This window comes from Thamnophis sirtalis, unplaced genomic scaffold, assembly GCF_051295495.1.
Source record: "Thamnophis sirtalis isolate CommonGarterSnake01/CBP01778 unplaced genomic scaffold, rThaSir2_p1.2 scaffold_12, whole genome shotgun sequence".
Classification (NCBI taxonomy): domain Eukaryota; kingdom Metazoa; phylum Chordata; class Lepidosauria; order Squamata; family Natricidae; genus Thamnophis; species Thamnophis sirtalis.
Window position 1 is genome coordinate 57,121,506 of NW_028261392.1, and position 19,315 is coordinate 57,140,820.

The 19,315-nt window shown below is 39.8% G+C and overlaps 1 protein-coding gene across 1 annotated transcript in view; it reads left to right on the forward strand.

The window, feature by feature from the left end:
* Positions 1-19,315, forward strand: part of RABGAP1L (RAB GTPase activating protein 1 like) — a 210,881-nt gene that overhangs the window by 181,051 nt on the left and 10,515 nt on the right. Inside the window, exon 19 of the mRNA XM_087726774.1 lies at positions 3,407-3,499. Within this exon, the coding sequence (XP_087582900.1) occupies positions 3,407-3,499 (93 nt within the window). The remainder of the gene's footprint in view (positions 1-3,406; positions 3,500-19,315) is intronic.

A 19,315-nucleotide genomic window follows, 5' to 3' on the forward strand; every position in this document is an offset into this window, starting at 1 on the left:
GCAGTAACTGTGAGAGGGATCTTGGAGTCTTAGTGAACAACCAGTTAAATATGAGCCAGCAGTGTGTGGCAGCAGCCAAAAAAAGGCAATGCAATCCTAAATTGCATTAACAGAAGGATGCAATCAAGATCAAGTGAGGTACTAATATCACACTATAAAGGCTTAGTAAGACCACACCTAGAGTACTGCATCTAGGTTTGGTTACCACACTATTAAAAAGATGTTGAGACTCTGGAAGGAGTGCAGAGAAGAGCAACCAAGATGATTAGGGGACTGGAGGCTAACAGATACGATGATCGGTTGTAGGAACTGGGCATGGCTAGTCTAGTGAAGAGAAGAACCAGGGGAGACATGATAGAAGTGTTCCAATATTTGAGCGGCTGCCACAAAGAGGAGGGGGACAAGCTATTTCCAAGCCAGACAAGGAATAATGGATGGAAATTGAACAAGGAGAGATTCAACCTGGAAATAAGAAATTTTCCGACAGTAAGAACAATCAACCAATGGAACAGCTTGCCTTCAGAAGTTGGGGGAGCTTCATCACTGGAAGCTTTCAAGAAGAGAGTAGACTGCCATCTGTCAAAAATGATGTAGGTCTGCTTGGGGTGGGGGTGGGGTTGGACTAGATGATTTACAAGGTCCTTTCCAACTCTGTTAATCTGTAATCTGTATAAAAGCTGACATTTTTCAAGTTCAAGTTTTGGAGTTCTTCATTTTTGCTTTGTCAGTTATCAAGAGTCATTTGAAGTAGAAAGCACAAGTTTTAAGACTGCGTTTACAGACCTCCCATCAAGAGAACTCCTCTTGATAATATTTAGAATTTTGGATAAGTTACCTGTATGCATAGCTTTACGTTTAGGCTGCCTGGTGAGACTGTAGACCGTTAAACCTTCTAAATCAGCATTCCTGCCCCAAGGAAGCAGCTAGTCAGAGGAGAAAACAGCAGGTGTTCCAGTAGGAGATGTAATTAATAGTCAATTATCCTTTTGTTTTAAGCCAGATGACTTTGGGGACAGATTTGGTGCTACTAGTACACTGAGGCCTCATAATTGTCTCAGCCTGAACATTCACACTGTTCTCTGTATGCAGACTGATCTTTTCTGGCCAGTTTCATTGCCTTTTACCTTCTTAGATTCAGCTTACCTTTATATTTTTAGTACCTGGAACTGGTACTAAATACTTCTATGCTTCTATACAAGCAACTAACATTGTCCCATTACTTCACTCTGTACATAGTGTAACCTGTCACTTTGTTGTGCAGAATGGGACAATTTGCTGTGGTCAACTCGCCGTGGGATAACTCACTGTGGCCGGTTCACCGACAAAAGGGCGACTGACAAAAGCCCGCCCGACTAAACCACGGTGACAAAACCGCGAGTTCTAAAGCGTTCCGACGAATGAGCGCTGAATCGCGGCGACAACAGCGCGGCAACAGAAGCGTGCTGTAAACCTAAACCTAAACCTAACCCTAAACGTAATGCTAACCCTAACCCTAAACGTAATGCTAACCCTAACCCTAAATGTAACGCTAACCTTAAACCTAACCCTAAACCTAACCCTAAACCTAACCGTTACCTTAACTTAAATTGTCCTTCTGTCGCCGCGCTGTTGTAAATCGCCCTTCTGTCACCGTGCTGTTGTCACCGCGCTGTTGTCGCTGTGCTGTTGTCGCCGCGTTGATGATGTCATGGTTTTAGCGACATGGTTTTGTTGGCGCGGTTTTGTCGTGCGTGGTTTTGTCAGGTCATGACTGTGGCCAACTCGCCATGAGACAAATTGCCACAGAAAATTCCATGCAGGATAACTCAAGATGATTTTTGTCAATGGAAATAATGTCAAAGAAACAGTGGTGGATCACATTTATTACATTGAGTTATCACACATGAAATTCTCTGCAGCAAGTTGCCCCATGGTCTGTTGGCATATGGCAATTTGGCTGAGGCAAGATGGCCACAGCAAGTTGACTGCAGCAAATTGTTTTAGACCCCTGTTATGGGTGTACAGCAGGGCTAAAATTTCCATTTGCTGAAGTATGTCCTATTTCTCATTAATTTTTCCTATCTTCATATTGTTGATTGCTCCTTGTACTGTCGTGATGTGTACATTTTTGTGGCCTGGTTATGCTGTACTCCCACTGCCCATCTGTAATTAGAACAATTATATTTTAGTTTGTGTGGTTTATATTATAATGCGAGAAACACTACTCCCACACAAATATTATGGGTCTTTGGGATATTATGTATGGGAAGTACAACCAGAATTTCAAATTCATATTGATGGAAGTCACCTGTTTTTCAAAACAATTTCCTTAGTAGAAACAGAACATTATTAGCTGGAACCTATGGTATATGTGGGCGACAAGGAGAACAGCAGGGACTTAAAACGGGGAAAGTTAAATAGCAGTTGTTAACAATGGGAACTAAAAGTGAACATGGGTATTGTAATAGATCCCTGAAATTTGTAACGAGAAGATGCTGGTTAGAGACTAAACAATGAGGAAGAAAAAAAAAAGTTGGGCTGTGAATGACTGTCATCGTGGGGGGTGGGGGGGTGGGGGTGGGTTGTATGTTTAAAGTTGTATTTGTATTTGTATGTCTTATTTTTTTAAAAAAATGTATAACCAATAAAAATTATTTTAAAAAAAACAACCAATTTCCTTAGTTATATCACACACATTTGTCCCAAATCCCAAATTAGTGGCAGTTATAAAGACACCCCCCCCCCAAAGAATCCCAGCCCATCTTATTTTGAGATGGGTACTTAGCTGCTGCTCTTAGGCCTGGGAAGTGTGATCCCCCCCCACCCTATAATAATAGAAATCATAAAGTTCCATTGTGAGTTATATTCCCTACTTTTCGCCTAATACTTAGAACACTGTAGCCTTGTTGGGCAGAAGTAAGATATCTACTTTCATTCAAAATGTACTGGCAGATCTTTGTAAGATCAAGTGACTACTTTGCTACTGATGGTCTACTGACAATAGCTCCTACTTCTCTTAGTCCCTATATCAGTGTTTCTCAACCTTGGTAACTTGAAGATGTCCGGACTTCAACTCCCAGAATTCCCCAGCCAGCGAATGCTGGCTGGGGAATTCTGGGAGTTGAAGTCCGGACATCTTCAAGTTGCCAAGGTTGAGAAACACTCGTATAGGGTCTCCTGTTTGAGCAGGGAGTTGGACTAGAAAACCTCCAAGGTCTCTTCCATCCCTGCTATTCTGTTATATCCACTTCGCTGTACATAATTGAAATATAATCTATTTCGCTGGCTGGGGAATTCTGGGAGTTGACCTCCGGACATCTTCAAGTTGCCAAGGTTGAGAAACACTGCCCTATATGTCTTGCTAGAGTAAGTTTTTCACCTCGAATGTTAACCTTAATAGTACTCATTCATTTTTATTAACCTACAGGTGCCTACAAAGAAGCTGAAGAAATATGAGAGAGAATATCAGATGATGAGGGAGAATCAGCTGCAGCAGGAAGACCCTTTGGATCGATACAAGGTAAGGAGTTGCCATGTGCTCAAATACTTCCCATTAGAACAGAAAGAGATTGCCTTGACAAGCTGACAGGAGAGATCTGGGTAGTGAGTTCACAATGCCTGTTGTGGCACATTTCAAGAGGCTTATTTCAAATGGTTTATTGTTAAGTTTTTATATTTTACTTGAAATTGTTCATTTTATTTTACTTAAGAACAACATATAATGTTTTTATTTTCTCAGTTTATATGTTTGTAGGTTATACTTCTGGGAAACTGCATGGGATGCTGGAAAAGAATGAGGGATTCTCTTCTACTGACATGAAAAGGAGGCAAAGAATTTATATGTTAGACAAAGTTATGTGTGGTTCACTACCTTAGATGCATTTTGGAAGGCAAACGCTGCCATAATTGACTGGCTGCACTGAGTGAATGGTTTTTTTCCCCTCTATGGTTCAAATACTCTTGATGACTTAGTAATATTTATAACTCTCTTGATCTCATAGACCAGGGGTCGGCAAACTTAAATACTCATAGAGCCATTTGGACCCGTTTCCCACAGAAAAGAAAACACTGGGAACCACAAAGGTCCTAACCGGAAGCCCCCTGTTTAATTCTGGAGCTGACCGGAAATTCAGTTTCCCCACTATAGAGTGTACTTTTTTCTCTACCTGTCATAACCGAAAGTCCTATCAATTGTGGAGACAACTGGAAAACCCTCCCCTTGCCATAGAGTCTTCTCCTGGCGCACTGTGCTTCTCTCCCCCCCCTTCCACTGGAAGCTCCTCTCAAAATTGTGGCGCCGACTGGTGACGGAGCCGCAGCAAAGGGAGGAAAGAGCCACATGCGGCTCCAGAGCCGCAGTTTGCTGACCCCTGTCATAGACTGAGAGGCAGAGGTAGTGAAATAATTCATTTTATTGAACCACATTTCAATTTTATGTTGATTCCAAGCAAGAACAAAACAGAATTCCTTAGTAAAGTGGGACTTTAGTTTTATCCATTTTGTTACATTTTTGGTCTGAACTCCCATAACTAGTTGCATGGAACAAAATAGCAACCTGAAATGGAAGTTTGAATAGTATTTCTACCACTAATCTGTTCTTCCGCTCAGTTGGCATATGTTACATACATATGATACTGCTAGCCTACCTTACAGGGATGTTGTAAGGATTATTGCAGTAATGTATTTGAACCACAGAGTTGTTAAAATGGGTTTTATTAAGTATTATGACTGACCAATTGCACAGTGTTAAACTAATAGGTCGAATTACTTTCATGTTTCTTGAACTTTTGTAAGCATTGTTATTCATGATATGTATTTAGGGCTTAGACTTGTAGACAATTTTTTAAAAAATACCCAAATTTATATTAATTTTGTTTAGACAAGATAAAACCAAATTTTGAATAATCTGGAAAATTGGATTTTTAATTATTATACTGCATTGATCTAAAGCAGAATTTGGATTCTAGCTTAAAATAATGTGTACATGATGTTCATGTCACATGTCAAATTATGTAATTTTAAGGTTTAGACCTGCATCCACATATCACTTAGAGATTTCTGTCCCTCAAAGTGAACACTGATGTATTGAGGCCTTGAGACTGTTGAATTCTGTGAGAGAGAGGTTCTATATAGAATGAGAAGGAAAAGGAGGGATGAATTAGAATTGAAGACGTTAAAATTGTGACTTCAAACATTCAGGGTTAAATATGTATGGTTATATACAAAAGAGTGATTTATTGTTATAGCCAAGGCATTCAAATATGACAGTATTGCAGGCAATTCTTAAGCCAAATGATATTCTGTTAAAATGCTTGATTTTAGACTAATACTGATAGCAAGAGGCTCTTCTAAATATTGAGGGTTTAACTATTATTTTTGAAAGCTCTATATTCTTTGAAATGATGTATGTTCTTAGTGATAAAAAAGTTATAAAAAATAACTTTGTTAAAGGATTTTTGAAGGGGGGGGCTATTAACTACTTTACTTTCACTTTATGCACCAAATAAATTTGAATTCAGTTTTTTTTATAACAACTGTGGTAAAATGTAAATATTGACAAAAGGCAAAATGCAGAGATGGAATTCCAGACCGATACTGGTGTAGCTAATAACAAAAGGCATGATTTGATGATAATGTTTAAGAAACCGTTATTTGAGTTTAAATTAATAGATGTGTGAGGTAAAGAAATTGCTAATGATTATAGTTTCACATATTATTTACAAATCCACAGAGTGGAGCCTGGATAGATTACATACTTGTCTCACTAAGTACAGGATGTTTCTGTGACAATAACAGTACAGGTAATTCGCTATTTAAATGTGTGCTACAGTGGGATGGTACTTCCCCAAACATTCTTCAGTTTAATGTTGCCTTACAACTAGATTAGTTAATTTTACAATCAACAGGACCTAGGGAGCAACCTCTCCTCACCACTAGTTGGAATATGCTTTGAAGGAAGGGGAAAAAATAACAATATGGTGACTCCAATTCTCAACCCCCAGAATTGGTGCAGAAGGATCTGTGGTTAGCAGTATGAAGAACCACTGAGAGTTGAAGAAGCTCAAGGAAAGATGTACCACCTCTATCTTGCCTCCAGCACAGATCATTGTTAAGTATGATCAGGGGTCTCCCTATACTAGAGAGAGCCGAGGAGAGAGAGCCGAGGTGGCGCAGTGGTTAAATGCAGCACTGCAGGCTACTTCAGCTGACTGCAGTTCGGCTGTTCAAATCTCACTGGCTCAGGGTTGACTCAGCCTTCCATCCTTCCGAGGTGGGTAAAATGAGGACCCAGAGTGTTGTTGGGGGCGATATGCTGACTCTGTAAACCGCTTAGAGAGGGCTGAAAGCCCTATGAAGCGGTATATAAGTCTAACTGCTATTGCTATTGCTATTGCTACTACATACCAGTCTGTATCTGATTGGAATGAGTCTATAATCCACTCCCTCCAGAATGCCCTTGTAGCCTGACCACCTGACCTTGCCAGCATTTATATAAAATAGCTGAGTTCAAGGACTACCAAGGCAGACGGCATCAACCCCTCTTTCCACAAGTCCAGATCTGTATGATTTTAGAAGTAGAATTCTTTATTGGCCAAGTGTGAATAGACACACAAGGAATTTGACTCCTGTGCATAAGCTCTCAGTGTACATACAACAATAGTGATAAATCATTATCATAGTGATAATTTATCTTCCAAATAGTTAGAACATTCTTCACAGTTGCCTGAGAAATGTTTCTGTGAGGCAATCCTGATTTCTATAGGGTAATCCTTGATATGGGCTTTTATTCATGTTTGATCCATTCACTCCAAGTCTTCTTCCAATGTATATCTACCATAACCTTTGGCCTTTTGTCTCCCAGAGTTCTTTAATAAATCAAAATATATCCAGAATCAGATACAGGCAATGATTACATAGGAGTTATGTGATCGAAGGCCCAGAAATCTACCCATACCAAGTGGCCACCAAAGCCTCAACTGAACCATCTGTTAGATTCCCCAGGGAAGTTCCCAAACTCCCATGGCACACTCTCTGATGGCAGTGGGCTGATGAATCTGAGAACCTGCCTCTCCATAAGTAAGGGACCACAGTAAGCTGAGAAGTAACTGGAGAATTATCTGTCCATGGCAATGGATTGATATTAAAGTTCTGTATTACAGATCACATCACGATTGCCTCAGAACAAAAGTCAGAACAGCGTGCAGCTGTAGTACGCGTTGGGCTGTTGAGGATTTAGAAGAGATCCACTGTCATGGTTGCCATTTAGAAGAGATCCATTGCCATGGCTGCCATTTAGAAGAGATCCATTGCCACGGTTGCCATGGTGTCCACAAACTCCTGAGCTGTCCTGGACTCAGTGCCACCACTCAGCAGATTGAAATCACCCAGCACCCTTAGCTTTAGGGACTTTATTGCCAGTTTGACAGCAGAATCTATCAACTTGGGCAAGGATGATGCCTAGCAACAGGGAAGGCAGACCCCTGGGCATTTTACTCAGGGACCAGTCAGAGAGTTCCGTCAGTGGTGGCTCTAAACAATGAGTTTTCCTTGCACAGCTTCAGTCTTGCCAACACTGAAATGGAATTAAGATTGAATGGCTCTACTCACTGACTTTTTTTCAGAATCAGTCTCATCCACTGACATACATTAAGTAGGAGAGTCCAGATTGTCCCAATTATTAGTAGAAGGAGAAAGAAAGAATTCTGTTCACAACCATTTCCTTGACATTGTTAAGATTCAGTATAATCAAGTGAAACCTGTTGTCTGTTACCCAAAATAAATTTTGGATAACCAAGCAGGAAGAATTTGGATATGGAGGAAAAACATCTGCTCATTGTTGCTTAAGGACTAAAGGATGATCAAAAGGATGATGTTTCTCGGTGCTGAAGACTGTTTCATTCCAAGAATGTTGGATACATTTATGATACATTTGTGAATCCTTTTGTTAACTTTGCAAAAATATTGAGGGACTCAGCATGTATGGAAGCTTGTTCACTGATAACGCTAAAAAAGTTCCCACTGTTTCCTGACTGATAATATATTCACAACAAACACATACAGCCTTTTAACATCTGAACATTATCCTTCTCTCTTTATGCATCACTGAATGGAAGAGTCTCCAGTTCCACACTGCCTTGTTGAATTCTTGCACTATGCCAAAGAATATTGGAACAAAACACTCAGGAAAAATGTGAACACAAGTGTGTTTTCTTTAATTTTCTACATCATGAGCCATTAAGAGAAAATAAGAGGGTCTGTCACAGTTTTGTGGGAAAAAGCCCTTGTCAGAAATTGTGGACAGCTGATCATTTTAGATTTACTGAACTGGATGCATCATTTCTTCAGTGCCATGTTCCTGTGTCACTTGTGCCTTTCTTTGAAATGTCTGTATTCCACTATCATCGGAAAAAAAAAACAATCTCTGGATTATTAGCGTCCAACTTTTGTAATAATGCCTGAATTGCAGGTATCCTATTCGTAAGAGAGCCAGTGTTTGGTGTGGGTGATGTGTAGATATTAAATGTGTTGTTTTTTTTGCTGTTTACTTAACTCTGGTTTTGGTTCTGTATCATAATGATAGCTGCCAGAAAAGTAACTGTTAATCTGTTAGTGTAGTAGTCTAATGCATGTGGCATACATTTTTTTTGGACTGTGGTCCTCTTTAGCAGACACATTGAAGATAATTGTACTTAAGTGCCCATTATGACCCTGTTTTGACAGTCTGTATGGACTGAATACTGGATATGTCAATGCAGTTATTGTGTTTTGAATTGGACTCAAATGAGATTTCATATTTATTCAGTAATTAATGTATATACCAGGGGTGGGTTTCAACCGGTTCGCAGCGGTCCCCGCAAACCGGTTGGTCGGCGAACCCGGAAGTAAGTAACTTCCAGAAACGGCGAAGGACCCACCCGCCCGCCCACGCTCCTTACCCGGTTTTGACGAGTTCTGCACTTCCACGCATGCGCAGGACGCATACAGCGCCTGTGCGATCCTCCAGGAGCAGCTGGAGCATCGCATAGACGCTAGTACGCATGCGTGCACTGCGTGCGTGCATGAGGACGCCGCCGGCCCCGTTCCAACCGAACCGGTTGGAACGGGGCGAGAAACCCACCCCTGGTATATACATATGTGCATTTTTTAAAAGTTCAGCTTTCAGTAATGAATGTGTCTCACCACCTTTTTATTGTTTAGTTTGAAGGGTGCAAATATACGATAGAGGAGAGGTTGCCTTGAAATGCCTTTGCTTATGTTAATCTATATTTTGCTAACTTGACTAGTTAGATGATATTTAAATAACTTACTAGATAGTATGATTTTGAGTACAAAACTTACGCCCCGAATAACTAAATCACATTTCAAAGATTTCCCCCCCCCAAAAAACATTTTTCAAATCCTGGTTGTTTCTTCATATTAATAGAAACTTCATTATACAGAAGGACTGCCGTTTGTTAGGCAATTATTTCAACAGTGAGTAGTAAAGATATTTTGCAACACTGTTAGATTTCTAAACCTTTTGTTTAGACAGACAGCAAGATCTTTGATACTGCCTTCAAAGTTTGATAGTCTTAAGAGTGTTAAAGCTAAAGAGCTTATAGACTTTGAATATTACATATAACCAAAATATGAAAATCTATGCAGAAAGGCAGAAAATACGGGAGGCACACTGATTTGACCCATTAAGAAAAATCAGAGAGAGGCAGTTTGGTGTAGTGGTACAGGCCTAGAAACCAGGAGACTATGAGGTCTAGTCCCCCCCTCAGCATGAAAATCAGCTGGGTCACTTTGGCCAATCGCTCTCTCTCTCTCAGCTGAATATACTTCAAGGGTTGTTGTGTGGAAAGCAGAAGACAGGAGGATTAGGTATGTTCACATCCCAACCATAAATTGCTGTTGGTACATCATGTTAATAAGAGAAAGGGTTATATATAGTCTTTCATGGTCAATTTCTTTGATGAAGCTCAGTTACAGTCATAAGTCTCCCAATTGCATGAAACTTTCATTTTGTTAATGTGTTTGGAATTAGGAATACAGAATTTACTTCCATCTGGCAAGATTTTTAGTCCATCTATTTCAGCAGCAGAGGCAGAGAAGTAGAAAAAATAGTGGCTGATATATATTATTACGTATCAATATAACTGTGATTTATATTAATAAGACAGTCTGTATTTTTAAATTGCCTATAGCAGCAGAAAAAAACAGTGGAAAATATGAAGTATTTTAGCTCATAAAGGCCAAAGTAGTTTGCAACAATTTATTATGCATTTAATTTTCTCATTTTGATGTGAAACTTTAAAATTCCAAACTAACCAATATCCAAAGTTCTCTTCTACATTTCAAATCAATTTTTTTGTAACCGAAAAAGACATGTTGCATGTCTTTTGGTGAAAGATGAGACACACCCAGCTTACAAGCAGTAGTGAAATCTACTCGCATCAAATGGACCAATTGCTGTAGTTGTTTATTCTTCATTTTGGGTAGTGCTGACAGCTTCATGAGTTAAGACTTGCCTTCCAAGCCTGCGCTTCCTCCTTTCAATCAAACATTTGCTTTCATAGGCCATAGTAGGAAATAAGCTTTGTTTGAAAGATGAAGCCCTGGACCTCCACACAGAATTCTCAACGTGGGGTTTTGTTCCCTTCCTAATTATTGTTGACTTGCCTTTAAATTTCATTGGATTGCTTCTCTTTTTGTTTCTCAACTTTTTATCCATGGTTGAAAACAGTAGTTGCTTTGTGACTGTGATGGAGGTAAGTTTTATTTGACTATATGTTGTTGATTTTCTTTTTTGGGGGGGAGCTTTGGAAATGCAGTATCCTCCTTGTTAACTGATAGTTGAGAATTTTCTCCCTCACCTTTTCAGTGGATTATGCAGAGCCCCGAGACTCTATTTGGATTTTACAATCCTTATTTTTAGACTACAGATAATACAGTAATGGAAAAAGTGGCTTCTGTTTACATATTTATCTTAAGTTTAGCTGGCACAAACTTTATTTTCTATGTAGCAGTATTAACAAGTAGGTTCTTTTTAAATTTTATAATTTAAATAATTTTAATTTAAATTATAAAATTTTAAAAAGGCAACAAAATCAGTCTGCTTATTCCTTGAGATGCTTTAAGTGACTTTCCCTCTGAGAATGTTGCTGCTTTTCAGGACTAAAGTGATTTTTTATTACTGTTTTTTTTAAAAATCTATTATTATTGCAAGACTTCTTTCTTGTTGAGAAGATGGATTAAGTCTGATATAACAAGACCTTTCTTTTTCATCCCCAGAAGAAAATACTTTAATAAGCTAAGAAAAGACTGGACGCCCAGGCTTTTAAAAAACCATTCACTAAATATATCAGACATATTTCCTTTGAAATTTGGCACACTTTTATTACAAGAAGGAGGACACTGCAATTCCTACCGCACAGCTTGCTTGCCCACTACTTGTCTGTAAATGCAGAGCCAGAAATCTCATGCTCACATTGTGCTATCTGCTTTGCAAACACTGAAGCTTTTTGGCAAGCACTTAATAGAGAATATAAACTCAACTCTTGTTCCGGCTGGATGCCTTCAGAAGCTTGCAGGCTTTAGTGAATTATTCACATTTCTGTAAATAGTCTCCAGAAATAGAGAAGTAATAGAAGATTTGCAAATTTATAAAAACCCAAGGCAAGAAAATTGCCAGCTTCTCCATTATTTTGATTTTTTTTTTTTTAAGGAACTGAAAGCTTCATGTCTTGTGATTGAAATACAGAATTTGTGCATACAGGTAGTTTTTGACTTACAACCATTTGTTTAGTAACCTTTCGAAGTTACAATAGCACTGAAAAGACTTGTGACGGTTTTTCACGAAACCTAATGACTATTTTAGGGACATGGTGGCTCAGTGGCTAAGGCGCTGAGCTTGTCGATCAGAAAGGTCGACAGTTTGGTGGTTCTAATACCTAGCACCATGTAACGGAGTGAGCTCCCGTTACTTGTCCCAGCTTCTGCCAACCTAGCAGTTCGAAAGCACGTAAAAATGCAAGTAGAAAAATAGGAATCATCTTTGGTGGGAAGGTAACAGCATTCTGTGCGCCTTCGGTGTTTAGTCATGCTGGCCACATGACCATGGAGACGTCTTCGGACAGCCCTGGCTCTTTGACTTTGAAACGGTGATGAGCACCGCCCCCTAGAGTCGGGAACGACTAGCACATATGTGCGAGGCGAACTATCCCAATAGTAACGGGTCAAAATTTGGACGCTTGGCAACTGGCATGTATTTATGATAGTTGCAGAAGCCAGGATCATTTTGTAACCTTCTGACAAACAAAGTCAATGGGGAAGCCAGCATCACTCAACAATCATGTTACTAATATAACAACTACAGCAATTCCCTTAACAACTGTAGCAAGAAAGATAATGAAATGGGGCAAAATTCAGTGACTATCTTGCTTGGCAATGGGAATTTGGGGCTTAATTGTGGTCATAAGTTGAGAACTACCTGTATATGAAGAGATTTAGTTTCAATATTGTTTTAAAGACTTAACACACTTTTGAACATTCTTGGAATGGCTTTACTGCCCTTTGCCTGTAACTTGTAACAGAAGTAGTTGTAATGAATCCTAGGATTATCTGTGTCCACTTTAAACACTGACTGCTCTTATCTTCGATTTCTGAGTTTTCAGAGAAGTATTTTATTCTCCACCATCAAAAAAATACTTAACCAAATAAGGGGACTTTGCTTTAATATCTAGAATTAAAGAATTACTTCATATTAAAGAAGTACTGTAAATCTGATGCAGAACTCAATCTTCTTTGGAAACCATTTCTAGAAATGGAATGTTTTAATTTGACATAATTTTCATATTATTTATCATATTTTACAAAGGTATTCTTTATTTCTAGTTTTTATTTTTCTTCTCATTGGTATTTTTAAAGTTCAATAGACTTATGTTCTGACTAGAAACTGTGTATGAAATGTCTTATACTTTTTAAAGCTTTTAATTGTGTTAGAATACATTAGCCACATGATATTTTGGATTTATTGATTATTTGAGGTTTGTTCACTATCTGCCATTTTTTGTTTTTTTAAAATATATGTACCACATACTTATTTTCTTTTCAATGTGCATTTGAAAAATAAATTAAAAAACAAAATACATTAATGTTACTTTAATTAAATACAGAAAATCCCTTATCACTTAGGTAATACTTTCATATTTTAATTAATATATAAAATTCCATTATATTTATATTGTAACTGAGAAGTGATATATTGCTAAATATCCGGATATTATTTTTCTAGTTTAAAATAATGTTAAATAAGAATGTATATATAAATCTTTTTTACTTAATCCAATAGCAATTCTATATTCTACCAAGCATTAAGATGTGCAAAACTTTCTGTGCTTGAAGCAGCCTTTTCAAGTATTCCGAACTTGAATTCAAACACAGAGGTTGCAAAAGTTTTGTTTCGAGCTTTGCACAAAACATACTGTACTCAGAACAATACTTGCCCATTTTGAGCAATATATTATTATTTATTTATTTATTTATTTATTTATTTATTTATTTGTTTGTTTGTCTTGTATGCCACCCACTCCCGGAGGACTCCGGGCGGCTCACAAAAGACAAGGGAAAGGGGGAAACTAGACAAAGACAACATATTAAAAACAAAGCCAACATTCACAATTTCCGTGGAGGTAGATGTTTCTCAACCCCCCCAGCCTGCTGGAACAGCCAGGACTTGGTGGCTTTGCGGAAGGCCGGGAGGGTAGTAAAGGTCCGGATCTCGACAGGGAGCTCATTCCAGAGGGCCGGAGCTGCAACAGAGAAGGCTCTCCCCCGCGGAGTCGCCAGCCGACATTGGCTGGCAGATGGAATCCGGAGGAGACCTAACCTGTGAGATCTAATTGATCTGAGAGAGGTAATCGGCAGGAGGCGGTCTCTCAGGTACCCAGGTCCGATGCCATGTAGGGATATTGGCATGCCATATTGACATGCTCAGTGTTGTGTCTTGCTCTGCAATTCAATGTTGGGTTTTGTGATTATTGTTTTAGAATATTTGTCCATGTTTAGCCAGTTATGTATCTGCATTGGTTGGCTTAGACTGCCATTGAGGTGTTCTGGGGATGGAATGCTAAGGCAGAGTAGAATTCCTTATAAGAAGCCTGAGGGCTAAAGAGCCATGAGGAACTCTGCTCTGCCCATGGGGAAGGAGGATGAGATCAATTGCCCTTCCACTGACTTGCCCACCACAAGCCGTAACAATACTGCTACTATTGCTTGCCTCACCAGTAGGTATCTGTCTTCCTGTCTGCCTGCTTGCCTCAATACCCCATCCCACCCTCCCTCTTCCTCCCTCCCTTCCTCTCCATCCATCTAACTCACTGTTGAAGCAACTTTGAGCATTTTACCTTGGTAGTGAACTTAAGTTTATCTTCTTCTTAAGACAAAGCGTATTTTTCAGAGTATAAGACGCAGCAAGGTTTTGAAGAGGAAACTTTAAAAAAAAGTTTTTGCACCCTGCAATCCTCCCCAAAACGGCCTGTTTTTTACAAAAATGGGCCCATTCCCCCCCTCCCAAAGGCATGAATAGCCTTTAGGGAGCATGCAGAGTGCTTCGAGGGGGGCAAAAATGAGCAAAACTGGCCTGGTTTTCGTGAAAACGGGCTCGTTTTTCACAAAAACGGGCTCATTTTTTTTAAAAAAAAGGGGGCATGGATAGCCTTTAGGAAGCTTACAGAGTGCTCCTGGGGGCTGAGGGGGGTAAAATTGAACAAAAAATGGGCATTTTTTTGCTCATTTCTGCCCTCCCTTGCCCCCAGGAGCTCTCTGAACACTTCCTACAAGCTATGCACGGCCATTTTGGTGAAGGGGGCGGGGTTTCAGGAGGCAAAAAACAGCTGTATTCGGTGTATAAGATGCACCCAGATTTTCAGCCTCTTTTTTGAGGTAAAAAGGTGCGTCTTATACTCCAAAAAAATACAGTATCTCTTTTACTCACTCTACCCCTATTTGTTCAGGTGGGTATGGAATAATTCTTACAGTTAGATGATGGCTATACAACCCTCCCCGTTCCATGACATCCTAACTTTAAAAAAAAAAGATGACTTGGAAGATATAATCAAATAAAAGGCCAGTTGGTAATACTTCTTGCAGCAGAAATAGTGGCATCAATTATTATAATTGTGGGTACCACTAGTCATAGTAAGTACCTCTACCCTCTCTTAGAAGCCCACAACTAAGTTTGAGAGACAGGGGAATGAGGAGTTACCCTATCCTGTGAATGAAGACCACAATCAGTAGATTATCATCAGCAAAGTAGGGGAGGAGCTATCTGGACGAGGTAGTATGGCTGCACTTTAAGCTTGCAGTTTTAAGACCCATGTTATACTTCTAAACTGTTGCAATAGGTGAGGACACAATGTTTATTCAACATCATGAATACTTAAGCACCTTCTTGGGCATCTTCTACTGTCATAGAATCATAGAGCTGGAAAGTGCCTAAGAGGTGATTGAATCCTACATCTGCGCAAGGATTTACTACACAATCTTTTGATAGGAAACTACCCAGCTGTTAACAGCAGCAATAGGAAATCTGCAGTAAGCGAATTGAGCAATTCAATTGAGCAAACAACAAGATGACATCAGATTGGAAATTATGTATATTGCGAATGAGGCTGATGAACCTTTCAGCACTTGAACGCATGTCCCTCTGATCCCCAGGAGTAGAGAAATAATCGAAGCTCTCTCTATGCTTACGCTGTACGGCATGAGTCAGTTTTTGCTTTCAGTTCATTTTTAAAAGAAAAACTTTGAGTAATTCCAGGAAGTGGCCCAAAGCTGAAGGAAAGTCGATCAGGAATGGATCTCTCTCCAGGTGGACAAAGATCCTTGTTGCAGATGAAGCTCAGAAGGAGTAAGGAAGAAAAGGCTGTATCCAAAGAGAAGAGAGGCTTAATAGTAGTAGCAGCAGACAGGACTCTTGTTTCCAGCCTGGGAATTTTCTTGGCATGCCCAAGCATACCAGCCTCTTCTTGGGATAACATCTTCGCTGCATTGCCAAAAAGAACAGAAGCCACTTATGTGAGCTTGAAGAAGATAAGAAAACTACCTGTTTTGGACTGCTGTACCTGTTGATCAATAGCAAGTTCCTGCATCCTGAATGACAGACCCAAGGCAAGTAATGCTGTGATATCCCATTGTTCCAGTGGTGGGTTTCAAAAAATGTTGGAACCTCTTCTGTAGGTGTGGCCTGCTTTCCGGGTCCACTGGTGGAACCTCTTCTAACCGGTTCGGTAGATTTGACGAACCGGTTCTATCGAACTGGTGCGAACCGGTAGGAACCCACCTCTGCAATGTTCCCACATGGAATATTGGCTGGGAAGTACAAACCTCTTTCTTAAGGCACCTTGAAGCCATTGGAGATAAATTGAGAGATAACCCCTTACTTTACCCTTCATATCACAGGCAGCTAGCACTCCACTGGTGGAGTGCTATCCCTTTAACAGCAGCTGATCTGCCTCTCGAAAGCATTAATTTCATATTAGGGTGAGCCCCGGTTTCTTCCCCCCGAGTGATATACATTACAAAAAGATTCAGTCAGTAATCTGAGTAATCTGTACTGGGGTCTATCTATATATTGCCCCACCTAAGTTAAAATCTGTCAGCTTTCTCTCAAAAGTTCTCCCATTCTCACCCCCTCCTTCATGCACAGCCCATAAGGATGTTGCTAGGTCCCAATCACTCAAGGTGCAGTAACTCTGGAGATACCCCTTACCATTCAAAGCACATGACATGAAGCCAATTCTCTGGATTGCAGCAGGACAGATTCCAGGCCAGAGAAAAGGAGAAGAGGATCACTTGCAAGTTTATGTCATTGTCTGTCAAGTGGGTAAGTAATTTGTTGTTTTTTAAACATTCTTCGCTGTAGGGAAATTAGAGTTCATGAATGCCCTCAACAGAAGGCCAATGTCCCCGCATAAAGAAGCAGTTCAGTGGAGATAAAATAAAGCAGGTATATCCAATTGTGTGCATGAACCACGGTGTTTCACACATAATAGCAATAGCAATAGCAGTTAGACTTATATACCGCTTCATAGGGCTTTCAGCCCTCTCTAAGCGGTTTACAGAGTCAGCATATCGCCCCCAACAACAATCCGGGTCCTCATTTTACACACCTCGGAAGGGTGAAAGGCTGAGTCAACCCTGAGCCGGTGAGATTTGAACAGCCGAACTGCAGAACTGCAGTCAGCTGAAGTAGCCTGCAGTGCTACATTTAACCACTGCGCCACCTTGGCTCTATAAGCGTTGCTAATGTTTAGCAGTTGTTATCAATTATACATAGAAGGACTACTAACATTGTACCATATTGGAATGGGTTTGTAACTTTTTTTTTTTTGCATTTGTCTTACATTCTATGCATGGTGTTTGTTCTCTAGATGTTAAATTTCATGATGCCTTTTAAAAAGAAATTATGTTTGTCTTCAATTATAAAGATTGAAGTTGAAATCAACAAGACATGAGGAAATGCACATACACTATACATGCATACCAAAACTTAGCAAACCAACTTAAAGTCTTTTCACAACGTCTTCGCTCTTTATTTGGTTAAGTTTTGACTTTTTATTTTGTTGATATGTAGCTTCAAGATGCATTTTAAAAATGCATTGTTGGTTGCATTTTGCTAGTTCAAATATGATGTATGTATTAATGCATGCACTCTAAAATCCCTTGTATGTATTCATGTTGAACTTTCAAAGGACATTAAAAATGAAGGATTTTCTGTTGGATTATTTTACTTGGCTTTGTTACATACACTCTCTACACTACTCATCTACACTATTGTTTTCTATTTTGAAAAGTAGAATTTTTTCTATTATAGCATTCTGTTCTGACCCCCCTCCGTCTGGTGAGTAACGCCGACACAAGCTTACTGTTAGCTACGCTTTATTCACAGTAATTACTCACAGACAAGACGTTGGCAGCAACCCAGACTTCCACAGATAAGAGATACACACAAGAGCTTCTCCAGCTTAGTATAGCGGTTGTGTCCTGCAAAAGGTCTCCTCCCAAAGTCTCTTCTTATATACTCTCTCGGGAGCAGCCAAATCACAACCACCTGGGCCTGATTATCTCCTATGAGTCTGTCTCCGTAATTGGTGCCTTCGCTTCTCCTCCCTTCTCGGCCTGGCGTCAGGGACAAACTCCCTTTGCTCTTCCCCACTGCTCCAGTGCCTGACGTCAGGGACAAACTCCCTTTGACTTTCACCACTGCTCCATGCCTCAGCCGCCTCCTGGTGGCCAACCAGCCTCTCTGGTCCCTGCTCGGAGTCTGAACCCTGCCCAGGGTCCTCCACATCTTCCAGAGCCGACTCATAGGGTCCCTCGCTATCGGAGTCCATCGGCAGCTCCAACGGCTCCTGCTGGGCCACAACAGCATTCTTAATATTATTTACATGCAATTTTGTTGACATTTTTTATCGGAACCTGGGAATGACCGTAATAATGCTCTGTGTGTGTGTGTGTGTGTGTGTGTGTGTGTGTGCAATTTTTGTATGTGGATTTTTTGCTGTGGAAAAATGAGGGAGGGGATACCTTTGTGCTTTATAGTGCACCCTTCTCCCCATGAATAGCAATAGCAGTTAGGCTTATATACCGCTTCATAGGGCTTTCAGCCCTCTTTAAGCGGTTTACAGAGTCAGCATATTGCCCCCAACAACAATCTGGGAACCCACCTCATGCAACAGTGAGGCATTAATTGCAGCCGCCTTCTGGACTGGAACAGTCCCAGTACGACCATGTGTGGCTATTGGCAAGAAGCTAGGCCAAAATACTTTCATATTCTTTCTATTTGTAATGGAAAACTTTAAGAAATCAGGGGAAAGTGTTCACACCACATTGTGCAAGAAGCTTTCAATAAGCATATTAATATGGGCATGAAGGGCATCCTTTTCTTGATTTTTTTTCTTCTAGATGGAGAAAATGTGGTACATTCAAAGTCTGGTCCATCCCCAGAACACAGAACACTTGACTTCGGCTGTTTTGTTCTGACCTCGAAACAAAATATGTTTCCTATTTTATGCATAACCATGCCCATATCTATATTTTGTCACGATCAGTTCCAAGGTTAAAATTGAATACTCTGAATATATCCCTTTTGTGGAAATTCTTCATCCTTAATAGTACTTTGCTTTTTACTTTGAATAGGTAGACTTATAACTCTTGTTGTCTATATCTCAAGCAAGGCTGTTTTGTTTTTATATTTGCTCCTGTTTAAGAGATTACATGTATATAGTGCAATTCCTGCTTCTATGAATCTAAAAAAATCAAGATGGTAAAAGTAATGAAAGTAGCATTT